General features: G+C 37.4%; 1 protein-coding gene across 25 annotated transcripts in view; it reads left to right on the forward strand.

Annotated features, from left to right (window-relative positions):
- The window catches only part of ZNF462 (zinc finger protein 462), a 156,359-nt gene that overhangs the window by 75,284 nt on the left and 65,805 nt on the right, over positions 1–15,270 (forward strand). For 10 of the 25 annotated variants that reach the window (XM_087926478.1, XM_087926480.1, XM_087926477.1 and 7 more), the window contains exons 4-7: positions 29–205; positions 2,799–3,073; positions 12,301–12,336; positions 12,852–12,970. In XM_087926478.1, coding sequence (XP_087782604.1) covers positions 29–205; positions 2,799–3,073; positions 12,301–12,336; positions 12,852–12,970 — 607 coding nt within the window. Of the gene's footprint in view, positions 1–28; positions 206–2,795; positions 3,074–12,300; positions 12,337–12,851; positions 12,971–15,270 lie in introns of all 25 variants that reach the window. The other 15 variants (XM_087926484.1, XM_087926483.1, XM_026718589.2 and 12 more) reach the window with 7 other exon arrangements.

The following is a 15,270-nucleotide window of genomic DNA, read 5'->3' on the forward strand; positions in this document are numbered from 1 at the left end:
TTAAGTTTCACGTTTTATTGCCTTGCAGCCTTTTGGCAGCTTGGAAGAAGTTTCGAAATTGAAAGAGAGGAAAGTTGTAGGATACAAATGTAAGTTCTGTGTCGAAGTTCATCCAACTCTCCGAGCCATCTGCAATCATCTTCGTAAGCATGTGCAGTATGGGAATGGTTCTTCAGTCTCTACTGGAGTCAAAGTGAGTTTAAAGGTTTGTTTTGGGGTTAAATCCTTGGATTCAGCCAAAGGAGGAAGAAATCCCGAACCTCTTTTGTGAATCGGACACGACCGCAGTTAGAAATAATATGATAATATAATGCTAATAATATATCATTTATATCAATCATTTAACATGATTTCTATGTAGCTTTCCCTTTTTTATTGGACTTAAGCCTAGTTCCTTGTGGGCAGAATATATGCACCCATATTAATGTTATTATAACACAATAATGTGAAATCATAGTTGCCAGTTGTTTGCTGGCATTGGCCTTCGCATCAATTCCCACCCCCCAATAATCTGAGATGTTGTAGTGTATCAGCATAGCACATGTGTGGATCAAACAATGTAGCCATTTGTAACCGCAGCTGGAAATTTTGTCAGCATTTCTAATTCAAATTTTTTGATGCGGCACCCTTTGCGCCAATATTCACTGGGACCTCCATGACTGATTTGTGCCATAATCTTTTAACTTTAATTTTCAGATCAGGATACTTTGCAATCATCTCCCAATTCTTCTATTCTATTATCTCCTAGAATTGCCACATCAATTATCCACACTTCCCTTTCAACCACAATTAAATCTGGTGTGCTATGAGTCAAGACTTGATCAGTCTGTATTCTGAAAACTCGCAATGATTTAACCTGCTCATTTTCACCTACTTTCAACTCTATGTTCCTACCATTTTTTTTCATTACTGGCCCAGATGTCCCAGTGAATCATTTTGGTGATTATGTTATGTCGTTGTTTATAATCAGTTTGTTTGGTCTTCAACGAGCTGAGTATATGATCTACGTTTTCTTCTGCTTCTTTCCAAATCTTCACTTTGAATCATTCAATGGTTGTTGTTTTTTAAATTCTGGACTTGATTGCGTTAACTTGGATAGCTTGCCCCTGATGTTATCATCTATTTACAATAATGTAAAGTCAGTGCAGCCAGTTCTTTAGCTGGTGATGGCTTTCATATGCATTAAGTTCTTCCAAAGAAGCTAGGATGACATAAGGTAGCATATGTGCGGATCCAAGCACCATTATTATTAAATTTATATGCTGCCTGCCTTTCAACGACCCTCAGCAGCTTACAACAAATAGACATGCTAAATTGTTATTGCTCTTTTATGCAACCTTGAGAAAAGGTTTGGACTAACATCTCTAAAAGCTTTATACTAATATAGCCAATCTGTTTTCTGAAAGCTACTAATGGAGGTCTTGGTATATGCTGCCTTAGGATCCTTTGCTTTGAACTGTTTTCTGTCTTCTTAAAAAAAAACCAGTTATTTGCTTCCTTTTATATGAGAAGCTGCTCTTGAGTATTAGATGTAAAAACCTCAGAAGCCAGAGGAATTGGCTGCATAAATTTTCCAAGGACAAGGCTAAAGTCGGTGTTGCTTCTATAGCATTCTTCCCATGTTTTATTTTTAAATAAATGTTTTGTATATAATGTTATCATTTCTGTTTAGAACATTACTGCCAATTGTGCATTTATTTATATAAATTCTTTGTAGCTATAAATTATGAAAAAGTGTGGAATCAAGGCCTACTGGTCCATTGCACATAGTTTCTACATAATTCACCTGTAATTGCTGCAAAGCATGAACTTCTGTTTTTAAGTCAAAATATATCCACTCTTAAGTTTAAATTTAGTTTTCATTTAGAGACAACTTCTTTAATTAAATTTTGGTATGAGATATGTTAGTATATTAAATGAAACTTACTGCAAATGGCCCCTTATTTGCATTCTGCCATGTGTCCTATCTTTTTATGATACATGCTATTGTATGGAAAAATGCTTTTTCTTCAAATATGGCAGTAAATATTTTCTATAAGTTTATTTCCTTCCCAAGTTTTTACAGGCCACGACCAGAGTTTACATGCCTTCTGGTAATGGCAGTTAGTAAACCATCTGTGGATCTTTATTTAAGGCTGACAGATTGATATATTTTATAAATTAATGCAAATAAGTTGAATGTGCCCAGTAGGTGAGAAAAGTAATGAATACTGTGTAGTCTTTTTAATATTCTTCTTATCCCCTGCTCACCCCCGCCTCCTACCCCAAATTAAATCTAGATTACTTTACTCAAGCTTGGACTTTTTGAAACAGATCTGTAGAAGCCAGTATGTACTGTAGTTGCCAGTTAAATAGTTTGAAAAATATTTGTTTGGGCAAATCTTCAAAAAAAATAAAATAAAATAAAATTGAAGGCTTGTAGTGTAGTGTCCTTGTGCCAGTTTTACACCAGAAAGCCAAAAGAAAGTGAGGAAACAGTCCAGTAATCTTCTGAAAGGAATATTGGCATTTCCGCAACATTGGGACTATTCTACCTAATGAAGTGAATTATTTTTTTTTTTGGGGGAAACGGTTTTAGCAACAGTGTGCTCCAGCCATGCTAATCACCACTAACGGAACAGCCGTATGTCGCTTTTCAAGACATCTTTGCTCAGATTGCATGGATGTCTGCTCATAACTGGATTTCAAGATTACTGCTATCAGAAGAGGTTGTTAGGCTTCCATAGATATAATGGTAACCATAGGGCAGAAGGGAGAGAGAATTGATGGCTTTGGGGGGGATGTGTGTCTTTTAGCAGGAAGCTGAAGATCCTTCACATGCAGCTTTCTTGGAGGGTATTGAGGGAGCCAAAGACCATATGGCCACTATGGAACTTGCAGAAGCTGAATCTGGACCATCACTGGAAGATGAAACCAGACCTGGTGGCTACCATTGCAGCCAGTGTGATCGGGTTTTGATGTCTATGCAGGGTCTACGATCGCACGAGAGGAGTCACTTGGCCCTGGCCATGTTTACTCGTGAAGACAAGTACAGCTGCCAGTACTGTTCCTTTGTTTCTGCATTCAGGCACAAGTAAGTCTGTACTGTTTACTATTTCCGCTTCTTAATGTTCATCTGCCCATAATCTGAGGACCATACAGATTTACCAAAACCGAAGTAAATGTTCTTATTTTTCACATGTACTACTTTTACTGGGTGGTGCCCCAATTAATACCAAAGGTATTATATATCGATGACAGTAAGCCCCCAGTAATTCTTAATAAGCAGTTCTTATTATTTTGGCCTTTCAACCCTTAAACTAGCCAAAATTACATTATGGAAATACAGAAATTGAAACGTAAGCCCCATAAATTCTAGATTTTTGGTTATAAACTGCAATCTACATTGAAACTAGGTCATACATTTCAGGGATATTTTTTTAAAAATGTTCTGAGTTTATAACCCTCAATTTCTTACCAGCTAGACAACAACAGATTGAGTAAAGTAGTTTATTCCATAGAGGTTATATTTTATAAGATGTAGAAATGGAAAGCAGAACCATCCTTTTTCAGTCCCCACCTTCACGGAACCAAGCTTATGTAGGCCTGCTATATTAAACTTCGATTTCTATTGGATTTCTGCATTCATCCTGTGGATAAGTCCATTTTTTTTTTCTTGCTTGGTTTCCTTGGTACTTGCTATAATACTTGCCTGAAAAACTATTGATGAGTGAATGTATGATTGATAGGTTAATTGACCAGATCAGAATTGTAGATGCCTGTAAAACATTTTTGCAATTTCATACTAGAATGTTGCAAACATGTATGACAGAAGAGGTAAAGAATTAAGGATAATTCTCCATTAGGAGTCTGTCCCCTCAATTCCGTTTCTGTGGCATGTCACTACTGAGTTGTCTTGTGCTGGAAGTCCCTTCTTGCCTTTTCTGTTTTCCTGTTCTCTATGGAAAACACTGATCACCACACTTTTATTGTACTCCGATTGCAGCTGATGAAGCAAAAAAGGGCAGCTATTGTGAAGTATAATTTTAAACATACTTACTCAGAAGTCCCTTTCAACAAAATACAAACTTCTGAGTAAGCTGGCTTAAGATCAGGCTTTAGTAAACAGTAGGAACCAAAAAACTAAATTCTTATATTTCCCACCAAAGTGGAGAGGGGAGGAATATATTAAAAGTTAATCTTATATTTTATCTAAAAAACTTAAATCAATTAATCCATTTCTTTAAATCAAACTGAAACTATTTAGAGACATACACCCCATATACATAGTAATGGTGGAAAAACAGCGTATTTTGTAAAATTGAAGATGCCAAAAAATAAGGGAGAGAGTCAAAACGTACAGGTGTATCTCCTGAAAAAGTCAAAGAGCAGGCATATTTTGCAAGATAAATTCAGGACTATCTGCTTTTAGATGAGAACTAGAAAGCAGGGAGAGAAAACAAGTCTACGGTGCTTCCTTTACTGGTAGTTCTTTTTAACATCCCAAATAATCTAAGGCAGGTATGTCCAACCTTGGCAATCTTAAGACCTGTGTACTTCAACTCCCAGAATTCCCCAGCCAGCATTAAAGTCCACAGGTCTTAAAACTGACAAAGTTGGACATCCCTGATCTATAGCAGGCCTGTCAAACTGGTGGGCTGGATACAGCCCACACAGGCCACGCCCACCCCTGTTCCACAAAGGCAAAAAACATTGTGATATGTCACGATATGGCCCGTGATATGAGCGGGTTTTAAACCCCTGATCTATAGTGTAACTTCATGTCTTTTACATTATGGAATTGGGTTTCTATGAAAAAAATAGCCTGATTTATAAGGTTAGGCAGATCTGGATTGAAGTATTGGACTGTGGCTTATTGACTGATTGATTGGTTGATTGATTACAGATGCGTTTATGCCACTTGACTCATCAAGACGCTAAGCAGTTCACAGAAGCAATGTTACATGTAATAAAACAAATGTACAAATTATAATTTTTTATTAATTACTAGCAAATAATTAAAGCTATATGACATAACAATGAAAACACTTAAGAAACTAGTCATACTTTTTTTTCCTTCCTAGCATTTTCCAACAAGTATAGGGTGTGCATTTTTTTTCAAATCAACCAAAAGTTGATTCATTGGTTGCAACAGGAATTGTCTATGTGGATTGAGAGTGTGAATGACCTGCCCAAAGTCACCTAGTCGGTTTTCATGTCTAAGGTGGGAGTAGTACTCATAGTCTCCTAGTTTCTAGCCTGGTTCCTTAACCAGGAGTGTCAAACTCATGCCATCACGATGGCGTCGCGTGACGTATCATGACTTTTTTGCTCTTCGTGAAACCGGGCATGGGTGTGGCCAGCGAGTGACGCATCTGGCCTGCGAGTTTGACCGCCCTGCACTAGACCAAACTGGGTCTCCTTAAAACTAATTATAAACCTTCTCATGTCTCAGTTCTCTAAACATACAGGTTACAGCTTTCTGAAGGGGATGGGAATATAGATCTTGTGGGATGGTGTTCCACAGAAGAAATATATTGGATTAGAAAGAAATCTGTTTATGGTGATGCAAATATGTCATGTTTTATTTGCTTTAGTTATAGAAAGGGATGGCAGAGAAATAGGGTGGATCAAAGGACCATAGCTTCAAATTTAGCTGTAGGCAGTAAGGTCTTAGATGAGATGGAATGGATGCAAGAGAGGTCAGGAGATTCGGGTTGAGGTATGAAGTTTAAGGAAACGAATTAAGTCATCGACAAACATAGATGGTAAAAATGTCCCAATTGGAAGTGGAAGCTAATTAATACAAGTCTTTCAAGTTCATCTTGTCCACCTGTCAGTCTAGAAAGTTCCTTCCTTGTTTAGGTTCTTCCATAAGCCCACAGAAATAAATGATGCATTGTTATTTTTCTAACAGGAAATGAAATATTTGATGGAGGTAAATAATCTGTAGGTCTGACCCATTGGAATCTCATGATAGTATTTACTGAATAATTCGTTTACATAAAAACCTTTTAAGGACACAGTGTTTATAATACCATCAGGTTTGTACTTTTGTAAACATGAGGCACTAAATTTAAGATCACCTTAAACTATTATAGTCAGGCTAGAATTTTGAGGCAGAATTTCATTGTCAGCTTTGTCATTATCATCTGGAACCAAAACAAGGCAGTCTTAACTACAGCAGCAAAAACTTTCCATTTTATGATTTTTTTTTTCTGATATAGATAAAAATCTGAGATCCATCCAGTGAAGAGTCTAATGCTGTTAGGAACATGCTGAGGTTCCACTGTCAGTGGAAATGTTGTTCCTTGCAAGATCTTCCCAAAGTCTTTAGTTTAGACTTCAGTTTATAGAAAACATGAGATCTTGCAGGTATCAGGATAGGTGCAAATAATTATCCTGCAGTTTGGTATCTTGTTAGTACTGTCTGTGGAGATCTTTAGCAGGGAACCCATGTTAAGGTACCCATCCTTAAACTGCTCTGCTCCTAAGTTTCTGAGGAGATGTGAGGGATGCACTGTTAGTGTGTACTAGCTAGAATTCTTCTGGGTTCAGCCTTTCTACCAACCATATAAATTGACACATTTTGCTTCAGGTGCACTGCACAATGAGACCATGCATTTCTAGAAAAGGATGCTTCAAAGATCTGAGAGAAGCATTACCTTGAAGCTATTTGTGAAGCAACAAGCCATTTCTTGTAAAAAGAAGTGACCTTGTTGTTCCAGACTGTTCCGCTTTGCAGCCCTAACCTTCCTCAGCATCCTTCAGCACTTGGGGTGCATGTAGCTCCCAGAAGCCTATTTTGGCATTTGCGGAATATTGGAGAAGACTAGAAGGAAACTGCAAGAGAAAGTAGTCCCCTCAGCCTTCTCCAACGCTGCTGATGTCATTTTCTTGAGTTTCCTGCTGAGAAAAGCAAGATACAACAGGAAGCCTTCAAATGGATGCCAAAAGCTTCCCTAAGGCAAGTCATGTTGCCTCCTTGCTCAAACAAAGAGGACATTGTGTCTGTAATGCACCTCTAGGTCATCTCCACAGGCCTACAATCTGAATAATACTCTTAGGCATAAAAGCTGGCTGAGTGACTTCAGACAAGTCATTCCCTCTCAACCTAAGCCACCTCACAGGGTTATTGTTCTGGAGAAAATCAGAGGCCAGAGGAAAATCTGTGTGTGTGTGTATGTAAGTCTAAAGGGTGGAATAAAAATATAATAATAATATTAAATATTATTATATTAATGACATCAATGATAATAATTCATGACTGCCGTGCAGGCTCCCAATTTGTATTGTTTAGCTATTACTAGATTTTCCTCAGTTTCTTTGTTTTTGATAGCACCACCTTTTTGTATTTTAGTCCTCCTGGGTCAGTCTCCTAGGTCAAGAGATTTTAAAAAAAAAAATCCTTTTGAAAAGAAAAACGAGGCCACTAGGGGGCTAATTTTATGGGAAGACAGGGATGTCCTTTTCAAAACGATTCTTTAAAAATATTTCAAATAAAAATTAAAATAAATTCTTTTCGGCTCCACTTTATTATTTTAAACTTGTACTTTTTTCGGTTACAGGATTTCCTTTAGGATAAATCTCCCATTAATAACTTAAAGCAAATTGTGGAAATACTACTCTCAGTATTTTAGTAAAGCACCTGAGATAATTGATTTGTCCATTCTTCAGTATCTTTTTTTCTTCTTTGTTAATGTACTTATCCAAGCCAAGCATTAATCAAAATTATATTTTGTATTCTGTGAATTCAATGAAAAATAATAATGAAATAGTCAGGTTTTTAATTTTATACTTATAGTCTCACCTCAGTATTGATAAAAGTTATATTACTTCCAATTTATCCTACCAAAGAATGAACGAATACACAACACACACAAACACACACACCTGAAGTGATAATACAGGAACAAAAACCCTAATCTTATTAGTGAATAAAAGGATTAAAAGTAATTTTCACTCCACATGGTCAGATAAAAAGTTTGAGGAGATTAGCCATACTTTTTAAAGTACAAATATCTACATTAGAAAACAGAAATGTAAATGGTGTTATAAAGTAATGACTTTGATTCTGAGCTAAAATGAAATAGAAACAAAGTTGTGTAATTTGGTATTTCATTTATTTTGTTGGCAACTGGTGTTAAAAGTGATAGCTGAACAGAGAAAGCTGTGCACAGCAACATAATACTTAAGTCAATTTTAGTGATCTATTAATGAATTCTTTCTTAGCACTTTCTCTGGTCATTTGGTGGAATAGCTAAAAACTCAGAATGTTTAACTTCTATATTTGTTCAGCCATAGTTTATTACATCATCTAACTTTAAATTGTAGTTAAGAATTGCAGTTACATTTGCTTAGTGAAAGTTAAAGTAATAATACCAGACATAAATAAGACTAATCCCAATTCTTAGTTTGCACTAACGATAAACTATTGTTAAGTAAAAATACAAACTAGACTTTAACTGAAAAGTTAAAGAATCAATTCTCAACAAATGAACCAGCAAACATGTGGAAAATTCTTAAAAACACCACTGGCTTCAGCAAACCTCCTTCCCGGGCAGAAGGAAATCAACAACTAGCAGATGTCCTGAATGTGTTTTACTGCAGATTTGAAAAGAAACTACAGCCACCTATCTCCCCAACCCACATCTCAAACACACCAACAACAGCCAAGCCTCCTACAACTGGCCCCAATCCATTGGGCTCACAATCTCTGGTGATCACAGAAAAAGAAGTACAAGATCTATTACACAGACAGAAGCCAAGAAAAGCATCAGGGCCAGACAAGATAACTCCTTCTTGCTTAAAAGTCTGTGCTGACCAATTGGCCCCCATCTTTACCCGAATCTACAATAGATCACTAGAGATGTGCTATGTTCCTTCCTGCTTCAAACGTTCTACCATCATCCCAGTGCCAAAGAAGCCCTCCATCAGGGAACTAAATGCCTACAGACCAGTTGCTCTAACATCTGTAGTTATGAAAATCTTTGAAAGGCTTGTGCTGTCCCACCTGAAAACCACCACGGATCCACTGTTAGATCCCATGCAGTTTGCATACTGAGCAAATAGATTAACAGATGAAGCTGTTAACATGGCTCTGCATTACATCCTACAACACCTTGAACCTCCAAATACCTATGCAAGGGTCCTCTTTGTAGACTTCAGTTCAGCATTCAATACCATCATTCCAGACACTCTTCTAAATAAATTAAACCAACTAGCGGTACCTGAACACACTTGTAAGTGGATCATAAGCTTCCTAACAGACAGGAAGCAGCATGTGAAGCTAGGCAGGATCACATCCGATACCAGTACAATCAGCACAGGGCCCCCCCAAGGCTGTGTGCTATCTCCACTTCTCTCTATATATCAATGACTGCATCTCAAACGATCCATCTGTTAAAATAGTGAAGTTTGCTGATAACACAACAGTGATTGGTCTCATTCGAGACAACAATGAATCTGCATACAGACAGGAGGTTATACAACTTGCCTCGTGGTGTAACCAGAACAATCTGGAACTGAACACACTCAAAACCATAGAAATGGTGGTAGACTTTAGAAGAAACCCTCCCATACTACCACCTCTTACAATACTAGACAACACAGTATCAACAGTAGAGACCTTCAAATTTCTAGGTTCTACTATATCACATGACCTAAAATGGACACCTAACATCAAAAATGTCATCAAAAAAGCACAACAAAGAATGTTCTTTCTGCGCCAACTCAGAAAGCTCAAACTGCCCAAGGAGCTGCTGATACAGTTCTACAGAGAAATTATTGAGTCTATCATCTGCACCTCTATAACTGTCTGGTTTGGTTCTGCAACCCAACAGGACAGACATAGACTTCAGAGGATAATTAGGACTGCAGAAAAAACAATTACAAACCACCTGCCTTCAATCAAGGACCTGTATACTGCATGAGTCAAAAAGAGGGCTGTGAAAATATTTACAGACCCCTCACATCCCAGACATAAACTGTTTCAACTCCTTCCCTCAAAACGACGCTATAGAGCACTGCACACCAGAACATCTAGACACAAGAACAGTTTTTTCCCCGAAAGCCATCACTCTGCTAAACAAATAATTCCCTCAACACTGTTCAACTATTACAAAATCTGCACTACTATTACTGTTAATCTTCTCGTCACTCCTTATCACCCGTTCCCTCCCACTTGTGCTTGTAGGACAGTAACTTTGTCGCTTGTATCCCTACAATTTATATTGACTGTTTCCTAGTATGATTTGATTGCTTATTGTACCCTATGACTGTCATTAAGTGTTGCACGTTATGATTCTTGATTCTTAACAAATGTACCCTTTCTTTATGTATACTGAGAATATTTACACCAAGACAAATTTCTTGTGTGTCCAATCACATTTGGCCAATAAAGAAATCTATTCTATTCTATTCTATTCTATTCTAATATTTCCTATTTCTTTTCCCTGGCTATCGTCATCTGAAGGACCCTAGAAAATTGTTAGGTTTACACGTACCTCTGGCTGTTTTCTCCAAGTTGGTGTTTTCCACAATAGTTGTCAAAAGATGACTTCAGAATGTATAGAACACACTTTGTTCAGGTGTGCGATTTGCACTTTTCTCAGTAAGAGGTTATATCTGAATGTATAAAGTCAGCCAGAAGCAACTCGATGTGGCTGCTTGGAAAATATGAGCTTCAAAGAGGTTTTGGGATAGTCTAAAATACCAGTGTCAAATTCACTGCGTCACGTTGCCGTCTCGTGACGTTTTTCCCATTCGCAGAGCTGGGGTGGGTGTGTCCTGTGCATGATGTATCCAGGCTGCCAAGTTTGACACCCCTTCTCTAAAACACTCATTTGAAAGGTTTTGAAAAAAATCCTGCTCTTCATTTAGATTGACATTACCAGCCATTCTGGTTGCTGACTGTTTTTATAAAATAATTTTAATTACATATTTACTTCTGTGGTGATCATTCTGCCCAGCAGAGAATAATTAAAAACACTGGAGGTACTTTTCACCTGGGGATGAAAATTTATAGTAAGGGCATTTCTTACTGTTCAGATACATAGCCCAACAAGGAAACCAACTTCTCCCACGTATTTGCACGATCTTTGGGAGATACGGCTTACTTTTGTTGGAATCAGTATTTTGAATGGATTTGTTTTATTCATATTCTGCAGATGGCTATGACAATCCTAGTTTCATTTTAGTTGTTCAGGTTTTTTTTTCCAATTAAATACAAGTTGTGGATCTAGCATCCCTAGGAAAATGTCTTCTTTTGTGCAAAAATTCACAGCATTTGTTTCTCCTGGTAGGAAGGAGGGATTTCAACTGTCTGCTGACTATTTTTATTTCAGCTAAAAAGATTGAAATAAATGAACAATGGTTAGATGAAAAGAGAAGTACTTAATGCTACTGCATATTTACAAAGAGGCTTAGCTATTGAAAGTCACCTACCTCTTCTCACATGCTACAGTCATATTCATGTATGCAGGCTACAAATAGAATTATAAACTTTGATTTCAACCTCTAAAATTCTGCGTGTGTAAAAAGAACAAGCATTAGATAAAGTTCATGGCTTCTTTAGTCTTGGTACTTAGTGTGTGTGTGAGAAACACCCCCTGGCTTCTGCAGCAACATTTGTGCAGCAGACAGTTGCATCTCCCCTTGATTTCCAGAAGTCTCCTGAAAATCTCCTGTGTTCCTGGCTTGAAATTAAAATGTTTGTAGAGCTCCTGTTAAGTTTTTTATTTTTTTATTTTCCATGTTGAGAATCTTGTTTTGGTCCAGACAGTCATGTGATTTTTAGTTATGTTTTTAATGTATGCATTGGACTTACAGTATGTTGCCAAGAATCTTCATAGAGTTAGGTGGCCTTAACAAGTCTAATAAATGAATAATACACAGCGTCTCAGTTTAATTATTTTCATATTATCAATGGTGTAACTATAGTGGTGGTGCAAGTGGTTAGAATGCAGTATTACAGGCTAATTTTGCTGCAGTTTGATCCTGACTGGCTCAAGGTTGACTCATCCTTCCATCCTTCCAAGATGGTTAAAATGAGGACCCCGGATTGTTGGGGGAGGGGAAAATACTGACTCTGTAAATGGCTTAGAGAGCGCTGTAAAACATTATGAAGCGGTATATAAGTACTAGAAGAAGTGGTTACCTTGGGTCTTGTGGGCTGAGACTTCGGTCTTAAAATAAAATAAAAAAGATGGACCTGGCCACAGGCAGGTATAGGACCCAATGTACATGGTCCAATGAGGAGAAGCTAATTTGACCAGGGAGCATATCGGATATAGGTGACCACTTTCTTCCTTTCCTCCTCAGCCCTTCAGGAGACTCAAATCTACTCTTCTGGCAGAGGTACAGTTGTGTGATGCTTCTCCTTTTCTTCTTTCTTTCTGCCCTGAATTGCTACTGCTTGAGCTTTCTAACCCATCAACGGGGCCACTGGAGAGATCTGGCTTGCAGCTCAGGGGGCTAGTGGTGGTCAAGGTATTAAATTAGGAGAGGAGAGACCAGTTTCTTGCCCACTCTCAGTTGCGTAAGCTCCCTGGTGACTTTGGGCCCATCATTCATTCTCTGTCCTACCCAGCACATGGTGGTGCTATTGAAGGGGAAATTGGAGGAAGGAGCTCTTAAGTATGCTGCTTTCAGCTCCTGAACAAAAGGCAGGGTATAAATCCAATAAAGAATATAATATTCATGCTCCTCCACCTCTTCTGCAGAGCACCTTATCTGTGAAAAGAAAATGAATCTGTGTCGGTGCAGGCGGTATACAGTAGATGTCTTTCAGTCATCCCATACTGGTTGAAATGATTGATATTTTTTGCTTCTTTCTTTTTTTGCTTCCCATTGCTGCTTTTCTCCTGCCAAAGTTTGGATCGCCATATGCAAGCACACCATGGACATCACAAACCATTCCGCTGCAAACTCTGCCCTTTCAAGTCCTCCTATAATAGCCGGCTGAAAACGCACCTCCTCAAAGTCCATGCTGGTAAGTCTCTTCCCGAGATTCATAAAAAGAAGGTCCCCTTCCTTTTTTTCTTTTCTTTTTTTAACCCTCCCTCGCTGTTTCCTGCTGCTGTAGCCTCTTCAATTAACAGTAGCTTGCAGCCTTAAAGTGAGCCTTGGGGCCAATTAGGGGGAAAGTGCTTAAGTTAAGCTAATTCTCCATTCAGCAAATCTTAAGCTGGAATTGAACCAACTGAGTTAGGTGATCCTAAATTAGACACAGGCTGGAACTTAATTCCAGAGCCATAATTAAACTTCTACTAGGGTGGAAACCAGGGCAAGAGGTTGAATTAAGAACTTAGGCTGCAGCAAAACAGCCAGCCCCTTTGGATAGCAAATGTTAATCAGGTTGAAATAAAAGGGCTGTGCCAAATGTTCATATTCGGATTATGTGGTGTAATTTTACACTTTGTTTTTGAGCCTAGTCATAGCCATTATTCCTTGCGTACTTTGTCATAATTTTATGTTTACAGTCTGCTTTTTTGGTAACTGTGCAAAGATCCCATATTGGACACTTTTATGAGGATATGGACATATATGATGTCGCTGTATGGTTCAGTGAGAATAAGCAACAAGAATGGAGTGCACAATTTAATAAACATTCACGGACCGTTCGTCATGCTTAAATGTACATTTTGAAGCATGTGTATCCTAAGAAATCACATTCAGATAGGAATCCCAGATAGGATCAGATAGGATTCTGATAGGTGTTATGTACTAACCCAAGGAGCCTTGGAGATCTCCAGGGAAGACCTCTGAATTTATGGTCTCCTTTAAAATTGTGGGAAACCATGAATATTTTAATAAGTAATATTTAGAAGCCTAAACTCTAGTAAGTATTACAATATGTAGTCTGTTCAGGAAAGCACAGAGAAGTTAGGTGAGTTTATTAAATGAGAATTTAATCTGACAGTTATAATTTTGACTGTGTTCTTCATCAGCAACATAACTAACAATAACTTGAAAATAATTAAGTACCGCCTGCCAACTCATTAGTTTATGGACATACATTTCAAAACCAAGAATTTCAATAATAGCTGTGGGCTTTAGAGATTTCTCTTCAAAGTTAATGTTGTTGAGAAAGATACAAGTTTGTTAAAGCAAACATAGTTAGAAACTTCTTACTTAAAATAATATTACCAAATACTGGATATGGTAGTTGCAAATTTTATTTTTTATAGTTGTACCAATGATCATTTTTGTAAGTCTTAGTTCTTTGATAAGTATAGCATAGTCATTGTCATTGATTGGCTGTTTTGTTCTGTCCTATTACAGGTTCGTCTCTGATAAGCTTTGGTTTCATTTATCAATTAGTCCCAAAAAATTTGGGTGGGGAAGAGGGTAGCTTTGGTTTCATGTGTCAATTAGTCCAAAATAAATTGGGTGGGGAAGAGGGTAGATTGCCCCCATCATTTAGATGTCCAAGCTCCTTCCAGGTGATAATTGAGTGATAACTCTCTACAATTTTGAGATTAGATCTTTAGGAAATTATATTGCTGAAGGTGTGCCCTGAAGTCAATAATTCCAGTTTATGTTCTTTCAGGAATGTTTAGCCAATGTTATAACCTGAAAATACTTGCATGAAATTTTCAATGTTTGTGTTCCTCTTTTAACATAGCCATAAGTATCAAGATGTGGTTATGTGATCTTCATTGTGTTCTGTGCTGCTACAGTTTTACCAAAGTTTACACATCAGGATCATATGACTTATTTCTACCTTGACATTTTTTTCCTCTGTGATTACATTTCTATACAAAACTGGTATTTTATTTCAAAGCTAGACATGACAGAGGTACTATTTTTATTCAGTTCTATTTTGATTGAGTACAGAATTAACTTGTGGAATTTTCTAGCACTAGATACAGTATTGGTCACTAGCCTAGATGGTTTTAAACATGGGTTAAGCACATTCATATACACGGCTAATAATCTTGATAATTAAGGTAACTTCTGTGCAGTGTCTCTGAATGCCAGCTCTTTTATCTAGTCAGTAGAGGAATGGTGGCTGCTTGTACACTTGTTTTATCCTGAAAACATTTATTCAGCATTATAAATGGACTTGTACACTAGAATCTTATAGTTGAAAGGAATAGTTTTAGAATAAACTAGATTAGCCCTTTATTCTAACGTAATAAAGTTGTACTTGAGAGCCCAGGTATACTCCACTGTATATTTTTTAATATTACTAGGTGTTCATTTCAGTTGACTCTTAAATGGAAAATGATTTGGGGATTTCTTTTGAAACTTAAAAAAAAACCAAATGAAGTTTTTTTGAAATGCAAT

The sequence above is a fragment of the Pseudonaja textilis genome, chromosome 2, assembly GCF_049901715.1.
Source record: "Pseudonaja textilis isolate UNSWEBS1 chromosome 2, rPseTex1.2, whole genome shotgun sequence".
Classification (NCBI taxonomy): Eukaryota; Metazoa; Chordata; class Lepidosauria; order Squamata; family Elapidae; genus Pseudonaja; species Pseudonaja textilis.